The sequence below is a fragment of the Moschus berezovskii genome, chromosome 5 (genome assembly GCF_049115385.1).
Source record: "Moschus berezovskii isolate FMDL1 chromosome 5, NW_MosBer_1.0, whole genome shotgun sequence".
NCBI classification, from domain to species: Eukaryota; Metazoa; Chordata; class Mammalia; order Artiodactyla; family Moschidae; genus Moschus; species Moschus berezovskii.
Genome location: NC_142464.1, coordinates 104,176,614 through 104,202,951, shown reverse-complemented (window position 1 = coordinate 104,202,951; position 26,338 = coordinate 104,176,614). Strand labels below are relative to the sequence as shown.

General features: G+C 42.8%; 1 protein-coding gene across 1 annotated transcript in view; it reads left to right on the top strand.

Moving 5' to 3' along the window:
* The first annotated feature begins 22,668 nt into the window (after positions 1-22,668).
* The window catches only part of ANTXR2 (ANTXR cell adhesion molecule 2), a 178,920-nt gene continuing 175,250 nt past the window's right edge, over positions 22,669-26,338 (top strand). Inside the window, exons 1-2 of the mRNA XM_055433967.2 lie at positions 22,669-23,623; positions 24,271-24,342. Coding sequence (XP_055289942.1) covers positions 23,472-23,623; positions 24,271-24,342 — 224 coding nt within the window. The 5' untranslated portion in view covers positions 22,669-23,471. The remainder of the gene's footprint in view (positions 23,624-24,270; positions 24,343-26,338) is intronic.

Here is a 26,338-nt window from a genome sequence, read left to right as displayed (position 1 = left end):
TGCGGGAGACCTGGGTTCGATCCCTGGGTTGGGAAGATACCCTGGAGAAGGGAAAGGCTACCCACTCCAGTTTCTGGCCTAGAGAATTCCATGGACTGTATAGTCCACGGGGTTGCAAAGAGTCAGACACAACTGCGTGACTTTCACTTTCTTTGAGGCTTCCCTGGTGGCTCAGAGGTTAAAGCGTCTGCCTGCAATGCAGGAGACCTGGGTTTGATCCTTGAGTTGGCAAGATCCCCTGGAGAAGGAAATGGCAACCCACTCCAGTATTCTCGCCTGGAGAATCCCATGGACGGAGGAGCCTGGTGGGCTACAGTCCACGGGGTCGCCAAGAGTCGGACACGACTGAGCGACTTCACAGAGAAGGAAGGTTGAAAGAAACGAATGTTTATTCTGGGGGATGTAGACATTAAAGGCACAGGTAAAAGGAAAGAAAGACCTTTCTCACCTGAGATAAATCTTAAGGTTAATATATGGAAGGAGATTAATATACATATATCGTTCACGGACAAAAGTTTCAGAGCTATCTGTGTATAAACATAGGATCAATTGAATCAGCAAGTTTGAATCAGTGAGAAATAAATTAGAGGTGAGTGAACAGAGTGAGAAAGGGAAAATACCAAAAAAAATAGTCACACCTTTTACCTGGATCATCAGGTTCAAGAATATTAGGTATGTGTTTTGCTAGTGAAGCTCTGACTAAAGAGAAAGTCGATAACGCAGACACAATCGAAAGGTTCATTTCTCCATATACTGGAAACGGAATAGCCCATAAGTTTTAACAAAAGGGTCATTGCAAACATTTTGTCGTATTTCTTTATGAATTTATTTTATACTCATGTGTACACTTTGAGTTTGCACCGTTAACTTTCTTAGTAAGCCACAGCAAGGAGACTCAGAGATGCTATTTTTCTCATTTCCCTATGGAACTAGCTTTCACTTTAAATCCCAGTGTAAAGTAATGTATGAAGAATGTCAATGCACTTTACCTCTTACAAGATACTCTTGTAAGAAAAATTACTGGTTAAAAGGGATGATACACTTCTTAAGTCTGCATCAGGGAAAAGAGAAATTATTTGTTTGATCTCATGAGTTTGGTATTGTGTTTTGATACCATCTAACATGAATGCAGTTTAAAATTCTATGTGAAGTCCCTCTGTTTTGACTGTCAATTCAGGGTGGAAAACCATTTTGTTAGAAGTGTCAAGGATATGATGAATGGTGAAGATATCAACTTTGTTAGCTTATTTTTTTGACTGCCACATGATTCTTCTTGTACTATATCATGTATGAACAAAAAAGGCATTAATTCAAAGACTAGAAATTCAATGAGCTTTAAACTAATCACCTCAAGGTGCAATGAATTTATCTGCGATATCCTTTACATATTGATGTTTGTGACTACCCAGGCTCCCTTGGTTTATATTCAGTATTAGTGCCACAGAAGGGAAATCATTAATGAGTGTCTTTAAAATGCAAATTTGTCAAGGTCAGAGTTTCAAAAACAGAAGCTTGTTGGTTGAACCATGCACTGCATTTTATTTCTTTTTAATAGTTGGTTAGATTATCAATCAAAATGTTGACTGTAATTGTTTGAAAATTAATTTATAAAAGTCACTTTCAGCCTTTTCTTTGTTTAATTGAGCTTCATGTGAGAGAAAAATCTTTTGGACGGAAAAGAGATGATCGGTATAAATAATACACACACTTACTCTGTGGAACTGAAGTCTCCCAAAGAACTTGGCTTTAAGTAGAATTTTTGTAAAGTGAATCTTGCTCCTTCAATGACTCTTTATAAAAGAGGGGCTCCTCTTCTTGCAGAGGACACCTTTCAAGGTATCTTCCTGGTATGTCATCTCTAGAAAATGTCCTCTCACCACCTGGTGGGGCCCTGTCTGCCATGTGTCAATTACATGTTCCTGCCTCTGCATTTGAGTTTCAGTCAAGGGTGGATATCTGGACCAAATGACATCAATGCAACCAAACCTTTCTTTCTGGACATGTGAAATTGGAACCTGGATCTTCAAGTTCAGACTCTAGTCCCATCCCTAAGTGCCATTACAGTCTGCTCCGGAGTTTCTATGAGACACTCTGTAGCTTAATGATACTTCTCTTGGTCTTTACTTCATTCACCTCGGGATCTGTTACTCTAATCAGATTTACTTCTTCCTTGGGGTGAACCCTATGGATGGAATTGAAGACTTTGGCTTAGAAATGGCAGGCTTACTACCTACCATGGTGACTTTCCAGGACTGGATTCCAGCAATGCGATTTACGCTGTGTTGCCTCCTCAGAGCCTTCTTACGCCGTGCTGCTCACTCCCCAGCTTCTCTCCAGGCAAAGCTTCCATCCTGACTACATGGGTTTCTCTAAGGCATAGAAATCTCTATACCTTGCCACTCTTTTTTGTTTGTTTAAGATTTTTTTTAATGTGGACCATTTTTTAAACTTTTTACAATATTGCTTCTGTTTTATGTTTTACAACATTGGCCACGAGGCATGTGGGATCTCAGCTCCTTGATCAGGGATTGAACCCACACCCTCTGAAATGGAAGGTTAAGTCCTAACCACTGGACCACCAAGGAAGTCTCATACCTTATCATTCTTAAAAGTGTCATTCTTCTGATTTTACTGCCAACTTTGCAGTTTTGAATCAGTCTAGGCTTTAGTGTTTCATTGAACAGAAGATAAAAGGCAAGAAAAGAATACCAGATTTTATCTCTTTTGAAAATAGTTTTAAGTGTTCTCAGCTCTTTTGTGCCTTTCCTCTCTAATTTGTCTTGCCAAAGCAACCTGGTTATAATTCTAAATGCAAAGCTTTGTTTGAATTCTGGTGTGTAAAAGTTATTATTATCTACACTCTGTCTACTGAACAGTTCATACATTAAAAGTTTTTTAAAACAAAGGTTGGACTTTTTTTTCATAAAAGTCCAGTAAATGTTTTAGGCTTGTAGGCCATATGTTTTCTGTCTTAACTACTCAGGTATACTATTGTAGCACAAAAGTAGCCACAGATAATATGTAAACAATTGGACATGACTGTGTCTGATAAATCTTTATTTACAAAAACAGGCGGTGGACAGTATTAACCTAAAGCCTTCTACATGTTGGACCTAGCTCAGTCAGCGTTACTTTCTACCCTCTCCCTTCATACTCTCAGGACTCAGAACATTGACATTAAGTTTTTTCCATGCCTGTTAGGTACTCTGTACATTCACTACTCTATGCTTCTGTTCCCTTGGATGGAGACTGGAGTAGGGCTCAGGGGGGACTGTTGTTTCTCCAAGCATATTTTCCACTAGGGGTGTCTTAACATTAAGTTTAAGATATCATGTGGTCATACTACTTGTTAAGGGTATGATGACAATACTCTGGAGAAAGCATTATTAGGTTTTACATAATTAAAACACGATACTAAGCCTGTGAAACAGGTAAAGAAGGTAATCAAAGGATCGTGCCTTAAAAAACACATGCTTGCACTTCTACACGTTTTTTTTTTTTAATTTATATTTTTAATTAAAGAATATTTGCTTTAAATATTGTATTGGTTTCTGCCATGCAACAACATGAATCAGCCTTAGGTATATGTCCCCTCTCTCTAGAACCTTCCTCCCACCTCCCACCCCATCCCACCCCATCCCACTCCTCTAGGTTGTCACAGAGCCCCAGTTTGAGTTCCATGAGTCATACAGCAAATTCCCACTGGCTATCTATTTTACACATGATAGCTATATGCTTCCGTACTATTCTCTCCATTTGTCCCATACTCTCCTTCCCTCCACCCCTGTCCATAAGTCTGTTATGTCTGTGTCTCCATTGCTGCCCTGCAAATAGGTTCATCAGTACCATCTTTCTAGATTCCATATATATGTGTTAATATACGATATTTGTTTTTCTCTTTCTGACTCTGTCCAATAGGCTATAGGTTTATCCACCTCATTAGTACTGACTCACACCCCTTCCTTTTTATGGCTGAGGAATATTCCATTGTGGGCTTCCCTGGTAGCTCAGCTGGTAAAGAATCTGCCTGCAATTCAGGAGACTTGGGTTTGATTCCTGGGTCAGGAAGATCCCCTGGAGGGGGGCATGGCAACCCACTCCAGTATTCTTACCTGGAGAATCCCCACAGACAGAGGAACCTGGTGGGCTACAGTCCATGGGGTTGCAAAGAATCGGACACAATTGAGCAACTAAGCACAGCCCAGCACAGTGCAGTATTCCATTGTATATATGTACCACAACTTCTTTATCCATTCATCTGTCTATGGACATCTAGTTTGCTTCCATGTCCTGGCTATTGTAAATAGTACTGCAATGAACACTGGGGGTACATGTGTCTTTTTCAATTATGGTTTTCTCAGGGTATATGCCCAGTAGTGAGATTATTGGGTCATATGGACTGCAAGGAGATCCAACCAGTCCATTCTAAAGGAGATCAATCCTGGGTGTTCATTGGAAGGACTGATGCTAAAGCTGAAACTCCAATACTTTGGCCACCTCATGCGATGAGTTCAGTTCAGTTCAGTTCACTTCAGTCGCTTAGTCGTATCCGACTCTTTGCGACCCCATGAACCACAGCACGCCAGGCCTCCCTGTCCATCACCAACTCCCGGAGTTCACTCAAACTCATGTCCATCGGGTCGGTGATGCCATCCAGCCATCTCATTCTCTGTCGTCCCCGTCTCCTCCTACTCCCAATTCCTCCTAGCATCAGACTCTTTTCCAGTGAGTCAACTCTTCGCATGAGGTGGCCAAAGTATTGGAGTTTCAGCTTTAACATAAGTCCTTCCAATGAACACCCAGGATTGATCTCCTTTAGAATGGACTGGTTGGGTCTCCTTGCAGTCCAAGGTACTCTCAAGAGTCTTCTCCAGCATCACAGTTCAAAAGCATCAATTCTTCGGCGATCAGCTTTCTTCACAGTCCAACTCTCACATCCATACATGACCATGGGAAAAACCATATCCTTGACTAGACGCACCTTGGTTGGCAAAGTAATGTCTCTGCTTTTTATTATGCGATGAGTTGACTCACTGGAAAAGACTCTGATGCTGGGAGGGATTGGGGGCGGGAGGAGAAGGGGACGACAGAGAATGAGATGGCTGGATGGCATCACCGACTCGATGGACATGAGTTTGAGTGAACTCCGGGAGTTGGTGATGGACAGGGAGGCCTGGTGTGCTGTGATTCATGGGGTTGCAAAGAGTTGTACACGACTGAACTGAACTGAACTTATGGTAGTTTTATTCCTAGTTTTTTAAGGAGTCTCCATACTGTCTTGCATAGTGGCTGTATCAATTTCGATTCCCACCAACAGTGCAAAAGGATTCCCTTTTCTCCACATCCTCTCCAGCATTTATTGTTTGGAGATTTTTTGATGATGGCCATTCTGACAAGTGTGAAGTGATACCTCATTGTAGTTTTGATTTGCCTTTCTCTAATAATAAGTTGAGAATGTTGAGCATCTTTTCATGTGTTTATTAGTTATTTGCATGTCTTTTTTTGAGAAATGTCTGTTTAGGTCTTTTGCCCACTTTTTGATTGGGTTGCTTGTCTTTTTGGTATTGAGTTGCATGAGCTGCTTATTTTATATATTTTGGAAATTAACTCTTTGTCAGTTGTTTAATTTGCTATTATTTTCTTCCATTCTGAGGGCTGTCTTTTCACCTTGTTTATAGTTTCCTTTGCTGTACAAAATCTTTTCAGTTTAATTAGGTTCCACTTGTATATTTTTGTTTTCATTTCCATTACTCTAGGAAGTGGGTCACAGTGTATATTACTTTGGTTTATGTCATAGAATGTTCTGCTTACGTTTTCCTCTAACAGTTTTATAGTTTCTGGTCTTACATTTCGGTCTTCAATCCATTTTGAGTTCATCTTTGTATACGGAGTTAGAAGTGTTTTAATTCTTTTACTTGTAACTGTCTAGTTTTCTCAGCATCTCTAATTGAAGAGATTATCTTTGTTCCGTTGTATGTTCTTACCTCCTTTGTCAAAGACAAGGTGCCCATAGGTGTGTGAGTTTAACTCTGGGCTTTCTATATTGTTCTATTGGTCTATTTCTGTTTTTGTGCCAGTATCATGCTGTCTGGTGACTGTAGCTTTGTAGATGATCTAAAGTCAGAAAGGTTGATTCCTCCAGTTAAATTCTTCTTTCTCAAGATCATTGGATATTTGGGGACTTTTGTGTTTCCATACAAACTGTGAAATCTTTTGTTCTAGTTCTGTGAAAAATGCCTTTGGTAATTTGATAGAGATTGCAGTGAATCTGTAGATTGCATTTGGTAGTATAGTCATTTTCACAATATCTATTCTTCCAATGCAGGAACATGGAATATCTCTCCATCTATTTATATTGTCTTTGATTTCTTTCATTAGTATTTTATAGTTTTCTGCATATAGTTTTTTTTGTCTCTTCAGGTATGTTTATTCCTAGGGTTTTTAAATTCTTTTTTCTGTAATGGTAAATAGGACTGGTTCCTTAATTTCTCTTTCTGATTTTTTGTTAGTAATATATAGGAATGCAAGTGATTTTTGTATACTGATTTTGTATCCTGTGACTTTACTAAATTCACTGATCAGCTTTAGTGATTTTCTGATTATATTCTTCCAGTTTTCTATGTATAGTATAATGTCATTTTCAAACAGTGAGAGTTTTACTTCTTTTCCAGTTTGGATTTCTATAATTACTTTTTTTCTCTGATTGCCATAGTAAGGACTTCTAAAATACGTTGAATAATAGTGGCAAGAGTGGGCACGCTTGCCTTATTCCTGATCTTAAAGGAAATGCTTTCAGTTTTTCACCACTGAGAATAATGATTGCTGTGGGTTTATCATGTATGGCCTTTATTATGTTGAGGTAGGTCCCTTCTGTACCCATTATTTGAAGAGTTTTTATAAATGGGTACTGAATTTTGTCAAAAGCTTTTTTTGTGTCTATTGAGAATATTATGTGCTTCTTGGACTTGATTGACTATTTCCTTTGTTGGGGGTGTTTTTGACTGTAATCTCTTCAAAAATTTTCTCAGACCTTTTCTTTTTCTCTTCTTCTTCTGCTGCTGCTGCTAAGTCACGTCAGTCATGTCCGACTCTGTGTGACCCCATAGACAGCAGCCCACCAGGTTCCCATCTCTGGGATTCTCCAGGCAAGAACACTGGAGTGGGTTGCCATTTCCTTCTCCAATGAATGAAAGTGAAAAGTGAAAGTGAAGTCGCTCTGTCGTGTCCGACTCTTAGCGACCCCATGGACTGCAGCCTACCAGGCTCCTCCGTCCATTGGATTTTCCAGGCAAGAGTACTGGCTCTTCTTCTGGGACCACTATAATTAGAATGTTGGTGTGTTTAATATTGTACCAGAGGTCTCTGAGACTATCCTCAATACTCTTCCTTCTTTTTCCTTTATTCTTCTCTTCGGTTATTTCCACCATTCTATCTTCCAACTCACTTATCCATTCTTCTGCCTCAGTTATTTTGCTGTTGATTCCTTGTAGAGTATTTTTAGTTTCAGTCATTGTGTTGTTCATCTCTGTTTGTTTATTCTCTATTTCTTCTAGGTCCTTATTGAATGTGTTAATTGACTCTTGCACTTTCTCCATTCTGCTTTTTGAGGCTTTGGATCATCTTTGCTATCATTATTCTGAGTTGTTTTTCAGGTAGTTTGCCTATTTCCTCTTCCTTTATTTGGCCTTGTAAGTTTCTACCTGTTCCTTCATTTGTGAAATATTTACATATTTTCATTTTTTCCTAAGTTACTGTGTTTGAGGTCACCTTTTCCCCAATTTTAGGGTAGGTTTCCTCCTTTCTTTTGGTTTAAGCCCTTGGTGGATAAGGTTGGTCCAGTGATTTGTGTAGGCCTTGTGTTGGGAGTGATTTGTGCCTACATTCTGGTGAGAGGAGGGAAGTTAGTTTTATTTCCCCCTCTGATGTGCAAGGCTGGGTGATGTGGTATGTTTTGGAGTGTCTGTGAGAATCCTGTCTGCTGATGATGGGGCTTGGTTTTTGTCTTGCTTGTTGTTTGGGTGAGGCATCCTGTACTTTGTGTTGCTGGCAGTTGGGTGATGCTGAGTCTTGTATGGAGGCACTTATAGGAATTCTCACTAATTAATACTCACTGGGGTTAGGAGTTTTCTGGTGGTTTAGGGTCCTGGACTCAGCTCTCCCACTCCAAAGGGTCAGGCCTGCTCTCTGGCTGGGGAACCAAGATTCCACAAGTTGTTTTTATGGCATTAAAGGCAATTAAAACAAACACACAAAAACACAATAAGAAACAAAGATGAATCCCAGACAAATGGTAAATACAAAACCAGACAAATAAGAACAGAAACTATGGAATATACACATACACACACACACACACAAACCAAAACACTCCAAAGAAAACAAGAGAGTGACCCAGCAAGCAAAGGAAACCAAAAATGATATCAACCAATTAAAAATAGACTAAATTACAAACTGGAAAACAAAACCAAAGTAGGGTGCCAACTGGAGAATAAAATAGAGAAAACAAAACAAACTAACAAACATGGTGAAAAAAAGGAAGAAAAGAAAAAATAGAAAAGCAAAGTTAAATAAAAGTACATTAAAAAAAGATTTATATATTTTAAAGAGTAACTATAGTAGGAAAAGAACAAAAGAAAAACAAAAGAGAAGAAAATCAAAGAAAAAAGAAAAAAATTAAAAAACCAAAAACAGATCCCCATACAAACTCAAAAGGCTAATGTAGAGGTAGTTACATATTAAGGAAATAAAAACTGTCATTAAAAAAAAGCATTCTCAAAAGCTTAAATATAGTTAATAGTAATAATACAATCAACAGTCACAGCAACAGAGGAAATAAAAAGAAGAAAAAAAATCTAGAACCAACTACAGAGCAAATCAAAATATAAGAATAATAATAAATGTTTTTCTCAAATCTCAGCTCACTGAGTCACAGTCCACCTCCACATCCTTAGGATTCCCTCCAATACTGGGCTGGTTTTTGGACCTGCTGTGGGGACAGCTCAAACTCTAAATTGGTCCTACTCCTGCTTGTTCTTGCCTCCAATGTCTACAGCTGCCAGAGCTAGTATGTTTTCTTTTGTGGGAACTCTCAATGTCCTTTTATATATTTTATAGACACAGAGTTTGCCTACTTGATTATGTGGATTTAATCTGAAGCTTGTACAGCTGGTAGGAAGGTTTTCAATTCTCTTCCTTAGCCACACTGCCCCTGGATTTCAACTGTGGTTTTATCTTCACATCTGCATGTGGATCGTCCACAGGAATTTGCTCCTGAGGCTGCCCTGGAGGACTTAGGTCTGTCCCAGGGAGGTCTGGATGTGGAGGTGGCACAGCTGCTTCGACTGCAGGGACCCTGACAGTGCCAGGTATTCAGGGGGAGCCCACGGCAAGGGATGCAGGAGATATGGTGCTATTAGGGTTTTTTCTAATCTCTGGCAGCTCTGCCCCAGTGAGGACTGAACATGCAGGTGGCACAGCTGCTTGGATCGTGGGGACCCTGGTGGTACCAACTGTGCAGCAATGAGCTATGATACTATCAGAGTCTTTTTCTAGCCTCTGGCAGCTGGCATTCAAAGGTCCTCTTTGGCTGGTCTTTCTCTGTTGCTTGGTGTCTTTAGGTACTTAAAGGGCCCCCCTGATTGGAGTCCTCTATTTCTCAGTGTGTCAGGGACTTAAAGGGCCATCCTCTTTGGATCTTTCTATATTGGCTCTGGTGTGTGGGGAGACAAAGTCTACAGTGATTGCTCCACTCACTGTGCGTGACTTGCCTCCATGGATACATATATGTCTTCCTTTAAAGTCATTTCCCACTTCAGTCTCCTCCTTCGTGTCCCCTCAGGCCATCTCCCCACAATCAACAACAGACCTCACCCTGGGATTTCTCTCCAGCCCCTATTCTCCAGCTCCCAGCCATTGCATGTTCCAGGGGACTTGTGTCCCTGTCCTGGGTATGTAGAACTGCGGCAAAGCTCGTCTGTGTGGTTCTCATTCCATTCTGATTGTCACAGATCAGCTGCTGCACTCTCCAGCAGCCTCAAATGCTTCTTCTCTGTCCCAAACAATTGCCCCAATGTGGGGATCTGACCCCTGCTTCAGCTCCCCCACCCCTGGGTGCAGGTGCAGTCCTGCTCATTTTCTCTCCTTCCTTTGTCCTACTGAGTTTTGCATGGGTCTGTACATTTCTTTCCGGTGGTCAGGGATTCCTTCTTGTTCTCAGCTAGTGTTCTGTGAGGTCTTCTGTGTCTAAAGGTGTAATCCAGATGTGTCCGTGGAAAGAGATTTTTCTCCACATCCACCTACTCTTCCACCATCTTCCTTCTACTCATCTTAATTGATAATGCCATCTTTTTACCAACCCACCCCCATCATCAGACAAGAGCTGGTTATGCTTGTTTTTCTGCAGACATTTTTTCCCTCCATCTGGGCTAACCTAAAAAGGCTATCCTTCTCTCAAAATGCAGATTAAATGCTCTGTCCTCCATTGATCCTGATCTTTCCAGCTATGAGTAACTGCTCAGTCTTTGGAATTCCTATTACACTCCATCACATAATTTTAATCTTGGTATTATGGGTATTTAATTATCTTAGTTCAGTAACAAGAATATCTCACTAGAGTATCTCTTACTAGACTCTGTCTTCCAAAGAGCAGAGATTAGTTCCTAGCAGAAAGTGGGCATTAAACATTTGCTTGATTAATAAATTTTAACAATTTGTAAAAATGAATTTCTTCAAATTAAGATTCTTCCTTTATTTGATGAACAAGTGTTAACTCTGTACAAAGATCAGGGTCAAAAGCAAACCTCTGGTTTAGTAAACTTTAAAAAATATCCTCAGGCACTTATGGTCCCATGTTGGTGAATACCAGTGTTAAGCTGGTATTTTTGCTAGCCAAATTTGCTACATATGAAACCCATTGGCCATTTGGGGATTGACAACTTTCCTACTGCTCCTTTCAAAGAACTTCCCAAGAAAACTGGGATGGATAATCTATGTGCCATATGTGCTGTTAAAATAAAGTTGGATATGCACCCATCAAGTGGTTTCCATGAGAAACGCAAGGACTCCAGAATATGAAGAATCTTTTTAATTGTAGTACTTATGGTAGGCACTCCAAATAGAAAAATTACATTTCAAACTTTTTTATCTTAAAAAAAATAGTTTATACCACAGCTTAAATATCTTGGAGCAGAAACAATGTGGCTGTTTAAAATGTTATATAAACAAGTTTGGAAGAAGCAAAAAAAAAAAAGTTTCTTTTTCTTTTTCATGTTTCCTACAAAGTCTTTAAATATAGTGCTTAGCCTTAAAGAGGGATTTTTTTTTTTTTTTTTTTTTCTTCTTGAAAATGGTGGAGACATAGGTACAGGGAGCCCTTCTCCCACAGTGATTTGAAGGTAAGGGAAGATGGGCAACCAAACTTGAATTCCTTCACCTGAATGGATGGGCTAAGAAGACCTTCATTTGGTATCATCCACAGGATAAACCTGGGGGTTTATTTGTCTATCTTTTTTGAGGAAGGTGTTGTTCTTAGCTGTAACTTGTTTTGTCTCCCTTCTGAGTTGTCTGTTTCTATCTATAGCCACTTCCATTCTTTGAATTTTGTTATTTAAAATTCCTGCTTCTGTGTTCTTAAGAAAGCTAAAAAAATTTGTAGTTGTCTTATGATATCCTCAAAGAAGTAGATTGGGTCTTCCTCTTCTACTTTTTTAAAAAATATTTTCCAGCATGTAAAAATGTATTGATTTGCTTACTGTGAAGTTTACTGTTTAACAACTTAAGGTCATCTTTTTGGCTGTGCTGGGTCTCCGTTGCTGCGTGGTCTTTTCTCTAGTTGTGGTGAGTGGGGGTTACTCTCCAGTTGTAGTGTATGGGTTTCTCATTGCAATGGCTTCTCTTGTTGCAGAACACAGGCCCTGTGCTGTGTAGGCTTCTGTAGTTGCAGATCTTGGTCTCTGAGTCTCTGGAGACTCAGTAGTTGTGGCACATGGGGTTGGTTGTCCCAGGGTGTGTGGAATTTTCTCAGACCAGGGATTGAACCTGTGTCTCCTGCATTCGCAGGTGGGTTCTTTACCACTGAGCCACCAGGGAAGCCCTATGTTTGTTTGTTTGTTTGTTTTTGAATGAAAGATTCTTTAAATTCTACAGTGCTTTACAATGTTCAGTTTTATGCCAAGTGGAACAAGTCAGACAGAGAAAGACAAACACTGCATGATATCATTTATATGTAGAATCTAAAAACTACAACAAACTAGTGAATAAAACCAAAAAGAAGAGGACCAACAGAGTGACTGACCAGTGGGGAGAAGAAAGGTGGACGGGGCAATATAGGAATAGATTTTTCAGAAAGGGTTATTAGGGGATTATATGAAATCATGTGTGTGAAACTTTTGAAGACTGTAAAGCCCTTTTGAAAACTTTTCTCTTTAAAAAAAAAAGAAAAAAAAACATTTAGGGCTTCCCTGGTGGCTCAGTGGTAAAGAATCTGCCTGTTAATACAGGAGGCACAGGTTCAATCCCTGATCTGGGAAGATCCCACATGCCTTGGAGCAAATAAGCCCATGTACCACAATTACTGATCCTGGACTCTAGAGCCCCAGAATTGCAATTGAGGAGCCCACACACCGCAACTACTGAAGCCTGAATGCTCTAGAGACCGTGCTCTAGACAAGAGAGGCCACCACAATGAGAAGCCTGACCACCACAACTGGAGAGTGGTCCCCACTCTTTGCAACTAGAGAAAAGCCCATGCTGCAATGAAGATCCAGCCCAGCCAAAAATAAATCAATAAAATTATTTAAAAAACATTTAAAATTTCCCCTTTCCTTCAGGATTACTTTGCCAAAAAAGGTCTGTTTAGTCAAAGCTATGGTTTGAAGAATTGATGAATTCGAACTGTGGTGTTGGAGAAGACTCTTGAGAGCCCCCAGGACTGCAAGGAGATCAAAGAAGTCAATCCTAAAGGAAATCAGTCCTGAATATTCATTGGAAGGACTGATGCTGAAGCTGAAACTCCAATCCTTTGGCCACCTGATCTGAAGAACTAACTCATTGGAAAAGACCCTGATGCTGGGAAAGATTGAAGGCGGGAGGAGAAGGGGATGACAGAGGATGAGATGGTTGGATGGCATCACTGACTTAAAGGACATGAATTTGAGCAAGCTCTAGGAGCTGGTGATGGACAGGGAAGCCTGGAGTGCTGTAGTCCATGGGGTCGAAAAGAGTCAGACACAACTGTGTAACTGAACTGAACTGAACTTCCTACAGAATATTTGTGTTTACCAAGGAGAGGAATAATATCAAATGAGTGCAAAGAATAACTTAAAAATTCACAATTTCTTATCTCTTTTCTTCCATTTACAATCTTTTATCGTAATTATAAATGACAGCAAAATGACTAATGTAAGATTCACAGAGATTATAGAATGTTAGGACTTGTCTGTGTCTGTGTGCTTGAAAACAGAATCAGGGCTAAGAGAAAAGGATTTATTAAGAAGTATAAAGAGCTCACAGAGTCATTTGGATTGCTGAAGGAGGGTGAAGGCCGAGCATTCAGGGACAACGCCCCAAATACACCCAGCATGGGGGTGCAAGGGAGCTGCTCACTCTACTGAGATTGAGGTGGTGAACCCTGAAGCCACTAAATAAGGTCCAGATGCTGCCTTCTGCACACAGCCTCTGTAATGACCTGCACCAGCAAAAGGATACTGCAGGGACTTCCCTGATGGTCCAAGAGCTAAGACTCTGAGCTTCCAATGCAGGGGTCCTGGGTTCGATCCTTGGTCGGGGAACTAGATCCCGCATGCCCCAACAAAGACTAAAGATTCTATCTATTGCAACTAGGACCCAGCACAGCTAATTAAATAAACAAATGACACTGCATGCCCTGCTTGTCTCCTCATAGCACTTAGTTCTGATCCGAAGTCCAGCCTGAGCATATATGGGTGGATTCTAAACCACGCGGAAAACCTGTAAGGGAGTTTAGGAAATGTCCATTTTTAGCTTTTTCTAGCACACAAAAAACACATTGGAGGAGAGTTGGATCAGTGTTGAGTGAGTTCAATTAAGGTCCACCATTTCAGGCAGCTTTTCTATTTTCCTTGATTTCCACCACTCCCTGAGCTGGGATGCTGAAAAACAGCAAAATGACTAGAATTTGAAAACTGGAGTATGAATCAAGTTGTGTCAAGATGCATCACAGACCTATGAGAAGAGTAATTACTTTCTCATTTCCTTATTTGTAACTTCCTTCTCAGATGGTGAAAAGTGTGTTATCTGTGTACTCAATTTGTCTATCCCTCTGCACGTAACCGCTTTCTCATCACCACTGTGACCCGCCCCTAGGACTGACGACCTCATCCTGCAGGAGTTCTGACACTGTCACCATCTGCTGCTCCCACTCAGGCAGTGGCAAACTCTCTACGTGGCTGCCACCCTACCCTGGGGTGGCTCTTTCTATAACCCTTCTGGGCTCTGAAACGCTATGGAAGTGACTCCTGAATAAAAGCCTCCACATGCTATTAATACTTAGGTTTCAATATATCCAGCCAGGTGCTCTCCAGTCTGAAACTTTCCCTGCTCTGCTTAGGTCCAGTCCCACAGCAGGCTGGCTCCCTTGTGCAGAATTCCTTTACACACTGCTCACGCTCGGAGAAGGAAATGGCAACCCAGTCTAGTATTCTTGCCTTGAAATCCCAGAGACAGAGGAGCCTGGTGGGCTGCTGTCAATGGGGTCGCACAGAGTTGGACATGACTGAAGTGACTTAGCAGCAGCAGGCTCTTACACTCAGCTCTGCACTGCCCCACCCTCGACTCGTCTCCCTCATGCTTCAACATTCTGGACAGCTGGTCTTCCAGTACAGTCCTTCTTCATGCTCTATCCATGCTCTGACACCCCACAATGGGGGACTTCCCTGCATGGGAGTCTGTGCGTAGGCTCCAACTGCTTCACAGTGGGCTTCCTTCCCTGAACAGAAGTCTTCTTCTCCTCACTTAGGCTCAGAAACCACACATTGGGTAGTGCCCCCTACACACACACACACACACACACACACGGGTAACCTCCTCACCTAGCTGATTCTTTGACGCCTCATGCTGGGCCACTGCCCTCCCATGTGGACATCTCCCTCACCCTTTTTGGTTCAATATTCCAAGCCAGGCTGCCCCTCCCTGCACCTGGGGAACTTCCTTACTCTGCTTGGCCTCTGATATCCTGCCTTCGACTACTATAGATCTTCTCCACCAGAACACTGTTTGCTTGGCCTCGTCTAATGGCTTTTGACCTGAATTGTTCAGTAACAGAATGGAAGGGAAGTGAGAGAGGAAATAGAATCTGAAACCTGAAATATGGTGTCAGGGAAATGGAAATACAAAATGGGGCAAGTCCCAAAGGAATATTTGTGTATATGGGGGCACGGTGACTACCATGGTTTCTCTGGAGCATAGAGTACATGAGGGGGCTTAACTTATTCGAGGTAAAGATATGGAGCTAATCTGTGATGCTATTGTGGAGGGCCTTAAATGGCTAGGAAATGGTATCTCACTGGCAATTATTGCTTAGGTGATTAGCATGATTGGTTTGCACTTCAGAAAAATAAATCACACTGAAGTGTGTAGGAGGTATGGGAAGACAGAACATTATTAGAATAATTTCACCAAGCATTGAGAAACTGGCCTGGACCAGGTTTGCTCTAGAGTGCATAAGAAGAAAGGATGTCATCACAGGACATTATCTTTCCAGGATGTCATTCAAAGACTGCGTTGGTTTGTGAACATCTGACATTTCATATGAGATATGACTTTCATCAAACAAGCTGCCAGGTGTTTAGCTTTTTCTGGATGTTCTGGATGCTGTGGTCCTCCTTCAGGATTGAGGTACTCATTCCCACAGCCAGGAGTTTTGACTGCTGGCAGCTCACATCTCCTTCTTATAAAAGTCCTAAGTCAGAGGAAGCTGCCTTGTCCAAGGTTACACTTATTTTTAAAGGGATGTCCACAGGGACACAAAACTCTGACTTCATTCAATTCAGGACAGCTGTGAAAGGCCATTCCAGCTCCAGACTACCAGTGGGGTGGGCTGAGACTGCCTCTGCAATTGTGTTATGTTTCAATTTTTCCTCTGACAATTTCTGCTTCTTCACTCTTCATAGATTTTGCTTCTGAGAGCACGACCTAATATATCTCCTGCAGGAAGATCTCAGAGTCTCAGGTCTGTTTCTGGGAAACTGGATTTAAGACACACCCAATCCCAAGCAGCTTCCCTGATAGCTCAGTTGGTAAAGAATCCATCTGCAATATAGGAGACCCCGGTTCGATCCCTGGGTTGGGAGGATCTGCTGGAGAATTGATAGGCTACCCACGCTGGCTTCCTTTGTGGCTCAGCTGGTAAAGAATCCTCCCACAATGCAGGAGACCTGGGTTCGATCCCTGGGTTGGGAAGATCCCCTGGAGAAGGGAAAGGCTACCCACCCCAGTATTTTGGCCTGGACAATTCCACGGACTGTATAGTCCATGGGGTCGCAGAGTTGGACATGACTGACATCTCCTGTTGTCACACACAGAGATATTAACTTAGACGTATTTGGCACCTTCAAAAAGCATTTTGTTCACTGTCAGGAACTAGTTCAGACGTTGGGGAAATCTAGCTCTTTAGTGACTATACTGATAAAGGTTTAAATAAACTCTGTCATCTATAGGAGCTCATTGTCTTCCTGTGAATCATGGTAGTTATATAATGAATCACTCTACAGGTACTGTGAATATGAATCACTTCTGTTGTGGTCCTTTCCGGGAGCATCATGTTGGTCACTGTATATGTCATTCAAAGTTATCGACTTGTAAATAGTATAGATTATATGACTTTTTACACATAAACAATACGTTCATTTCTATTTTCCTGTGTTTATTATTGCAGCTTTTTTGTCTCTTCTGTTTATTCTTTGCTGGTGTCAGAGGAGACAGAAACAAATTAATGATAGGATATTGGAAAGATGAACTCCTGAAAGCATAAGTTATATGCTTAGAATATTACCAGATACCTAGTAGGTATTGATAAATACTTGTTAAATAAACATTAGTAAATAAATAATTAACATTTAACATAAAATCCATAGGAGCTCTGTGGGTGTAAGAGATGGGACGTGACCAAAGGCCTAGTGGATACTTTTAATCAGGTGTCAATGTCAAGCTACTCTAAGGGCCTTAAACTGAGTTTAAAATGTTCTTGGGTTTATTAGTATGTTTTATAATAAGGTAATGAATTCTAATGCTGAACTAGAACTTCAGTTTGATACAAAGAATAACTTTCAAGGAGTAGGGGCTTGTATGGGTTATGAAGCAAACTACTTCAGCAGAAATGCAGAAAATTTTATCAAATAGAAATATTTTAGATTTATCTAAATCATTCAGTTGAAGTGTCCCCTCTCTGCTAAAAATCTGCATTTCTTTTCTCATTTTAGATTTAAAATAGAAAGTTAGGGTCTTCCTTGGTGGTCCAGTGGCTAAGACTCTGTGCTCCCAATGCAAAGGCCCTGGGTTCAACCCCCGATTGGTGAACTAGATCCCACATGCTCTAAGACCTGAAGAAGCCAAATAAAAATAATAAATTAAAAAAATAAAAGAAAGTTAAACAGTGTGCCAGAATGTTTGTAATGGTACACAAGTCAATTTGAAGCTCTACCTGGCTAGTGTCCAGCTGACACAAGGCCTAAGTCCTCTCTCCCCAGAGTGGGGGAAGAGAAAATTTTACTGTTGTGACCTCTCCTACTTCATGGCTTGTTGAGATTCCTAAGTCTGCCCTCGCTGTCACCTTCCCTCATTATTTCTTGGAAATAGTGTGACTAACAGCCCTCTTTAGGGACCATCCCAGTGTCTGCCCCAGTTTCAGCATTGAAAGTTGCATGTCCCTGGACACTCTTCAGTCTGGGACAAATCGGGATAGTTGGTTGCCCCAGTAAATTAATGACCTTCCCACTCATTTATATTAGATGAAAATGATTCGATTAATTATTGGCCTGTGCTAGATGAAGCCACATCCCTGCTGAAATGATAAAAATTTCAGAACTGGGCTGGATTAATTACCCAAATAAATCAACAAGGATCAATCTTTCCTTCTTTATCAGGAAAGAACTGAATAAGAGAAGTCTAGGAGGAAGAACAAGTTTTAATTCCTAAGTATTTTGCTTTAGTTTATTCCTAGCACAAGATGGATCCTTAAACTAGTTTGTGAAGTCCCAGAAATTGAACAGAAATGGGTCAAGGAACCTGGGGAAAAGAAGCCAATGTATGTGAATTTAAAATACTTCATCATGAGGACAGAGTACATGAGACACATATTTCCTTACCTTCTGTCATCTTCTAACTTGAAAGCAATGGTTATCGCTTTTTGTCAATCCCCCCCACCCTGATTTTATTCAGTCATGTACTAATATGATATTCATTGCTAAAGGTATATGGTATCTTGGATTCTATCTTGATTAAAATGAACGTTGAAAATGGAAATCAGTTTTGACCAACAGTAAATAATAAAATCCTTGAATAAAAAGCTTATTATATAAGTTTCCTGAAAGTCAACCTGTGTCAATTCTGCTATGGGAAGTCAAAGAGATGAATGTATCCATTACAACCCCATGGACTGTAGCCCACCAGGCTCCTCTGCCCATTGAATTCTTCAGGCAAGGATACTGGCATGGGTTGCTATTTCCTTCTCCAGGGGATCTTCCTGACCCAGGGATTGAACCCAGGTCTCCTGCATTGCAGGAGGATTCTTTACTGTCTGAGCCATGGGATTTCCAGTGTATCCACAACAAGGCCTAAATCTGAAATGAGAGGTGGCAGCATATTCCTGGAGGCCTCATGGCTGCAGAAGAATCAGAATTTCAGAAACTTAAGAGAAGATGAGACCAAGGAGCACAGAATTAGGATGCTGATAATATAGCCATCCCTCTCATTGGACTTTTTCCCCCCTGGAGCTCACTTACTTGAAAACAATGGAGGATTTGTATTTCTTTCTAACAAAAGTGTTATCTTCCACTCAATCAGCCACTTGGCCCATCAGTACCTCCTGCCTTACACTATCAGGTAAGAAGTGGTAGGTCCAGTGGATGATAGTGGAATTTCCATCTCTAAGTGGCAGACATTTCCAAACTGGGGGTCTACCTGTATTTACCGAAGTTCTTACCTGTTCCTATCTTTATGTTCAGACACTACAGAGACGCTTATAGGGGACCTGCTTCAATATGGCCCAGGGTATCCTCAGGATGAACTGGGTCGGTGTCAGCGAGAGAAAGAGAGAGAGAGAGAGACAGGGGCTGATGATTCCTTGGTTTACGCAGGAAACCAATAGAACTCCAGCACGGGGTTTGCTCTGTTTACGTAGGCCGCAGGCGCCCTCTCGAATCACTGGAGGCACCCCACCAGGGCACCCCCTCGAGTGGGTCTTAGAAGCCCAGGCAGATAAGTAAACGCAGAGGGCCCAGCGCTCCAAGGATCTCAACCAGAAAAAGGAGAATAGAGAAAAGGATGGAAAAAGAAAAAACGACACGGGGAGACAAAGCTTCAGTGAGCAAGGCCCAAAACTTTATTTTCCAGTGCTGCTTTTATACCCTAAGTTGTGTATAGGGCGCATGGCTGAGAAAGGACACATGGCAAAGGCGCACCCATAAAGATGGTGCCGGATGGATGTCAGGAGGGCGCAGCCCCAGATAATCACAAAAAATTGTGATTGGCTCCTGAACACTTCCCCTTGCATGAACAGTGCATGACCACCCTAGACCTCTATTGTGATGTCAGTGCGTGATGACCTGGCCCTTAACATGATTGGAACAGACCGCGGAAAGTCCCTTGCAAAACTCCCACACTTGCCTTTATATACGGAGAGCCTGTAACAATAAAGCGGAACTGCGTTGACAGAACCTCCGCTGCCTGTGAGTGTCCTTCTCTGGGCAAGGAGGGCTGCGGGGCGGGCAGCCAGCTCACCCTCCCCCTGGGGTTTCCTCCCCACCGCTCCGGTGCGGGGAGGCAAAACGGGCTGCACATCCGAGGCCGAGGACTTGCCAACGCCTTGCTCTCCCCCGCGGTGCCACTGGGGGAGAAACAAGAGGACCCTACAGTTGTGCACATAAAAAATAGAGAAAGGGAGGTATAGAGTCACGCCAGAATCACGCGGGGTCAGCAATCTTGACCCTTATCAGGATCAGGGCTTATTTTGGTATGTCTCATGATACACAAAAGTTTTAGGTGGTTTACATCACCTTCTGGCCAGGAGGCCTGCTAACAGTTTATGGCAAAGGCTAATAAAGGTTAGTTAGCTCTCCTAACAAAGGTTAGTTAGCTAGAAAAAAGCTTATATTCTTTCAAGCTGATTTTCCTAGAGTCAGGCGCTATTCTCCAAAGACATGACAAGGTTACATTCCTATAAGGCAAGGGTGTAGTGAGCTACAAGAAAAGAATTTATTAACTTAAGATCTGATGTGGTTAAATCAAAGGCTACTACTTATTTTCTCTATATGTGATTAATATATTACCAAGGATACAATAGAAAATATGGAAACTTTGCACCAAGCATTGATTCAACAATGAAATATTTTTTAGTACTAGTCTAATGATTTTAACTTCTTCAACAGATTCCTGTATTTTAGAATATTAGGCTTTCTGTCCTTGCATGGCTGGGAGGCTGTAAACAGTCACATTCTAGTTGTAAGAGCCCGGACAAACTTGTCAGGCAAGTTAGAAAGCTATCAGAGGGGCTTGGATTGGAACACTCCTTTTAAGCTGAGGAGAACTTTTTAACTACAGCTCTGAATTAATGTTTTCAGAGAAAGGTGGTTGGGGGGAAGCCCCCGTAAGTATTAGAGGACTTGGGAAGAGACGTAAGATAGTAAGGCAGTCAGACTCCGGTTTTCTTTGGGGTAGATGCTCGGGTAAGTCCAGGGGGTTCCTCGAGTCCTGATTAGCCTTTGCCCATCAGGCCTCTTCCCCAATTGACCTTTGCCACGGGTAGGATTTCCCTCGCTGGCTCCCGGCGGACGCTGGTCCAAGGTACCATTTTATTGTGCCCTGGTACTGCACTAGTCTCCTAACTGGTTTTCTCGCTTTCATTCTTGCTGTCTCCAAATTCATTGTGTCATATCAGCTATAATGATCTATTAAAAACATAGATCATAACAATTTATCCCCTTCCCCACCCCTAGAACTCCTTTAATGGGCTTTAGTCACACAATATAAAATATTTGAATTCTTTACCACAGTTTATGAAGCACATATACTAGCCAGCCCCTGTCTGGCTCTCTTACTTCCTCTCTCTCATGAAACTCCAGTTACACTGTTTTTCTTTCTGTTTCTTCAATGTGCTAAGCTAATACTTCTGGAAAGTTGCAGTCACTGGAAATGTTTCCTCCTCTAGCTCTTGGAAAGGCTATGGACATTTACTTATGTATTTCTGCCTGCTTTTCCTCCTCAACCAGACTGCAAGCTTCATGGAAACTGGGGCTTGTCATCTTATTCTGAGCTTTAACTCTAGCCCTAGAACAAGTCCAGGCATATTGTTGTTGTTTTAGGTGCTAAGTTGTGTCCCACTCTTTTGTAACCCCATGGACTATAGCCTACCAGGCTTCTCTGTCCATGGGATTTCCCAGGCAAGAATACTGAAGTGGGTTGCTATTTCCTTCTCCAGGGGTCTTCCCGACCCAGGGACTGAACTGTGTTTCTTGCATGGGCAGTCAGATTCTTTACCTAAAGTAGACACTAAGGTGATGGATTTCTATCTTCAAACAGCTTGCAAATCTGGTTGCAGTCAAAGACAATGTAAACGAAAAGTTAAATATGCACCACAACTATTCAAACTGCTGAGACAACATGTAATGTAGTACTATATGAACTTTTTATCATAAAGCCTTGATTTAATTCAAATGAAGAGGAGGTGACACTGAATGTTACTCTCAATCACATATCAGTGGGATTCCCTGGTGGCTCAGTGGTAAAGAATCTGCCTGCCAATACTGAAAACTCAGGAGAGGAGGGTTCAATCCAGGGTAGGGAAGATCCCCTGGAGGAGGAAATGGCAACCGGCTCCAGTATTCTTGCCTGGGAAATCCCATGGACAGAGGAGCCTGAGGAGGTACAGTCCATGGGGTCACAAAGAGTTGGACACGACTGAGCGACTAACACAGCGGTCAGATGGTTAGACTCTAAAAGCCAGTTTCCACCAGGGGAAGGAAGGCAAGTTGCGGTGGGGGCAGAGAGGAGAGGCTGAGTGCAGAATGGGTAAGCAGAGAATCCAAAATGCCTGCAAACTCTTGCTCCTGTGCAAGTTTGGCAAGGGTGACCCAGCTGGCTCCGAGATGAAATTCTTAATATCTGGAGCTTGAGATGAATGTCAGTGAGATGCAATGTTTTGAGGTACAACTGTTCACTCCTGAAGAGTTTCCCACCCTTACTCCCCCCAAACCCCCACACAGAGAAGTTTCTAGTCTTAGTGAGATGAAAGAATGAAGTAGGTTTATTTAAAAAAAATTAAAAAAGGAAGTTGCCTTCTTTAGATAGGGGAGCAGCAAGTGCGCTTGTGATAACGAGGGTGGGGCAGAGCGAGGGGGTCATGCCCTTTCTCAAGACCGTTAGACCTCAGTCTCCCAACCCCCGCCACGGGCTGCTCTGCACAGCTGCTGCAACAGGCCGAGCCTGCAGGGTACAGGAAGGGGGGTTGTTTAGTTTCTAGAGGACATCTGTTTTTCTAAACTACTTCTCTCCTTTCCAAAAGCTGGCAAGCGTTAGTCATCTCGGCTCGGCACGAACCCACAAGTGTGCGTGTGTGGCTCGGCTCAGGCCCCGCCCTCGGGCGCACACGGCCACCGCGGGGACCCGGCCGGATTGCGGCTCTGGCCTGGGCTGCGAGTGGCTTCTCCGGAGCCGCCCGGCCTCCGCCCCTCAAGAGGACCGCCCGGCCGCCGCGCGGTGCCAGAGCCGAGTACGAGGAGGAAAAGTTTGCAGAGCCGGGCGGAGGCGGGGACGCCGAACCGGGCGGTCCTCCGCTTTGAAGTGTGCGCGGCGGCGGCCGCGTCCCGGCGGCCCTCCCGGAGGACCCGAGCTCCGTCGCGGAGGCTGGAGGCTCGACCCGAGGCGGCGGAGGAAGTTCTCCGCGAGAGCCGCCGCGGGCCCCGGGCTGCAGGAACTCTCCGGAGTCGGGAAGGGGAGGGCCGGGTCGCTCTTCCACGGGGATTCGTCAAGAGTTCCGGCGGCGGCGGCAGCGGCGGCAGAGTCTCCCTTTGTCCTCCTAGGACCTCCCTCCTTCCCTTCTCCCTCCCGCTGTCAGTCCGTGGGTCCCGCTGACCCAGGCGCGGCGCCCTAAGGGACTCGCTCTCCCCGCCAGCTCAGGGTGCGTCCCTGGTCACTCCCACCACCCTCGCGTCGCCCCCGAGTGGAGCCGAGCGGAGACGAGGGGGGCTGCGAGCAGCAGGGAGCCGCAGACCCCCGGCCGCAGGATGGTGGCGGGGCCCTCCCCGGCCCGCTGTCCCGGGCGCTGGCTGGTCCCCGGGCTGTGGCTGCTCGCTCTCAGCGGTCCCGGGGGGCTGCTGAGCGCCCAGGAGCAGCCCTCCTGCCACGGAGCCTTTGATCTCTACTTCGTCTTGGACAAGTGAGTGCGGGCAAAGGGATCCGGGGTCTCTTGGGGAGAGTGGCCCTGGGTGGTGAGCTGTGCTGGGGGGAAGCTGAGATGTCTGTGGGACCTGGGGAGGGGTGAAGGGTAACTCCGGTGATGGGCGCCCTGTTGCCATCTCTGTCCGAAAGGCGAGCGCTTTCTGATCTGTGCGGGCTGCGGGGTGATAGGAGGAGCCCCGAGCTGCTAGGCTCTCTAGGGAGATGGACAGTCACTGCTGGCCAGTTGCGGGGTTTTTTAGGGAATGGGAGTGCGGTCACTTGGGGTAACCTTCTGCGATCCTGGGACCCACAGAAGACTCCTTCTGGGTCCCTCAGTCCTCAACGCCTCAGGCTGGCCGAAGTTTGCCGGGTTTTATCCTGAGCACAGCACTTTCACTGTAGCTTGGCAGTCTAAACGTACTCTGGTTTGCATTTCCTTCTAAGGAAGGCTGTGTTTATTTGAAGAGCTGGGATCTTACTCCAGACAATTAGCAGGCAGGTGGTCCCTGAAGATGGGTAGACTTCCTAGGTTCTTATAGCACCTACCTTTCAGTTGCTGATACTGTTAATTTGGCTTGAAGAAGAGGTCAGGTTACAACCCTGTAAATGTGTTGTTTTTCTGATTCTTTCAATTTTCTTTTTTAGGTCTGGGAGTGTGGCAAATAACTGGATTGAAATTTACAATTTTGTCCAGCAACTTACAGAGAGATTTGTAAGGTATTTCTCCTATTTTCCTTTTCTAAGCAGGGGACTTTGAGGTGGAGGCAAGTAGACCAAAGGCTCGATAGGGTATCCTTTTCTGGAAACCATTTGCAGGGAAAGCCTTTACTGAAGTGTTGATTTTTAAGTGCCTCAAGGTCTTATCACACACATACTGTTATTGGGACAGCCCTTCAGTTGTTGAGGGCTTATTTCATCTGGATCCCAGAAACTTGGCTCAGGCTCTGGGGAAGTATCTTCAGATATGATTCCAAATGTCTTTTCCTTTCTGAGTTTTCATCTGTTTTGAATTTCATTTATGCTTTCTCATAATTTATCACTTTAAAAGTTTATGCTAATAATACCCATAATATATTTTCCATTCCACACAATTCTTAACATTATTGAGGTCCTCATTAAGAAAAAAAAGTGTTGGTAAACTTCAAATGAGCATGTGTTAATAACCCACTACCAGAAAAGGCACTTGTGTGTGTGTGTGTTTAAGGAAATGACTTGTGTTTACACAATGTGTGGGTGTGTGGCTGGTTTAAAATTTAACTGTTCTATATATGCAATAAGCCTTACTAGAAAAGATTGGTTTGTCTCCTATAAAAAGCATAACTGCTATGATATCCAGCTTACTCTCTTATTTAGAGGTAACCAGAAATTAGTGGCTTTCTTATTTAAAAGTAACCCTAGGACACTAGGCTTTTGAGGCTTTTTTCCTCCTCCTGTTTTTTTTTTTTTTTCTTTTTAAAGAAGAAAAAATGCAATGAGGAAATGCAAGTTTATCAAGATAATGGAAAGGACATGAAAAGGAGCTGTATCATTAAATATTGCTTCTTTCAGTCGTGTTAGCCCAAATGTTTTCTTTAAAACAGGCTTGGATGATCAAAACATTTTGAAAGTCATGTTGCAAGTAACTTCAAACAATCTGTAGAGGCCTAGGAAATCCTTGCTTTCAGTTATTGGCAGCAGTAAGCTTATCCCTATAAAAATGTATGCTTGTCCATGTTCAGTCATCAGGCTCCTGTTTAAGAAGCCAAGTATAACACTCATTTCTGGACAGGGTCTAAGGTAAGCTTGTCTAGGAAAGAAAAATAAACAAGATTGTATATCCTCAAGTGTCAAAGGCAGGAGAGAGAGTTGTTGATAAATTTTCTGATTTAATCCAAGAGTGTGCAGAGTGTCTCATAGATTTTGATCAAAAGCAGTGGTTCATTTCAGTATGTTTCCTAGAAGTAGGGCTCTTATTTGGTCGGGTTTACAAATTGGAATTCTGTAATAAACAGTTCTCTGGCGCATGTTTAGTTGTTCAGTTACTAACTCATAATATATTGTAGGAAATGAGTCAAGGGTGACTACTGAAGTGAATGACTTTTCAAATATGTATAACCGTTGGGCATCATTCTGCTCTTCAGTTTATAGAGCTGAGTGTTACAGCTTCAGGTTCAGATCTTAATAAACATTGCATAGGGTGTCTTTGAAACAGGAATCATTCTGTGAGATCAAGGCTTGGAGCTTAAAAGGTGTAGCTCACTAGGGCAGTTGTTGCCAGCTGGAAGTATGATGCTTAAGACAGAGAACTGAACATGTCTAATCAAAATGTGTTTTGTTCTTCTTTTTCACATTGTCTGTGACACTCTTTAAGTAATCCTACCTCAGGATAACTTGCTTGAAGTCCTCTCATAGTTGTGGTAATTAAATCAAACCGGCTTGTCTCCAGCCCTAAACTTGCTATGATAATCATTCTGAAGGGACTGGCCTCCTTGACGGAGATGAGGTAGAAGGCCAAAGAAAGAGCTTTCTACCAAAAAAAAAAAAAAGAAAAATTTCCAATGGCCTGGAATTTATCTTTCTAGGTAATTTCTTCCTAAAGTGGCCCTGTGGGTCAGAGAGGAGTGCCTGAGTGCTGAGCAGCAGCGACTAAATCCAGAATGACTTATATGATAGTGGTAATGTTGAGCAGAGTTCATGGATCTACTTAGGGGCTCCATTTAAAAGAAGCCTGAAC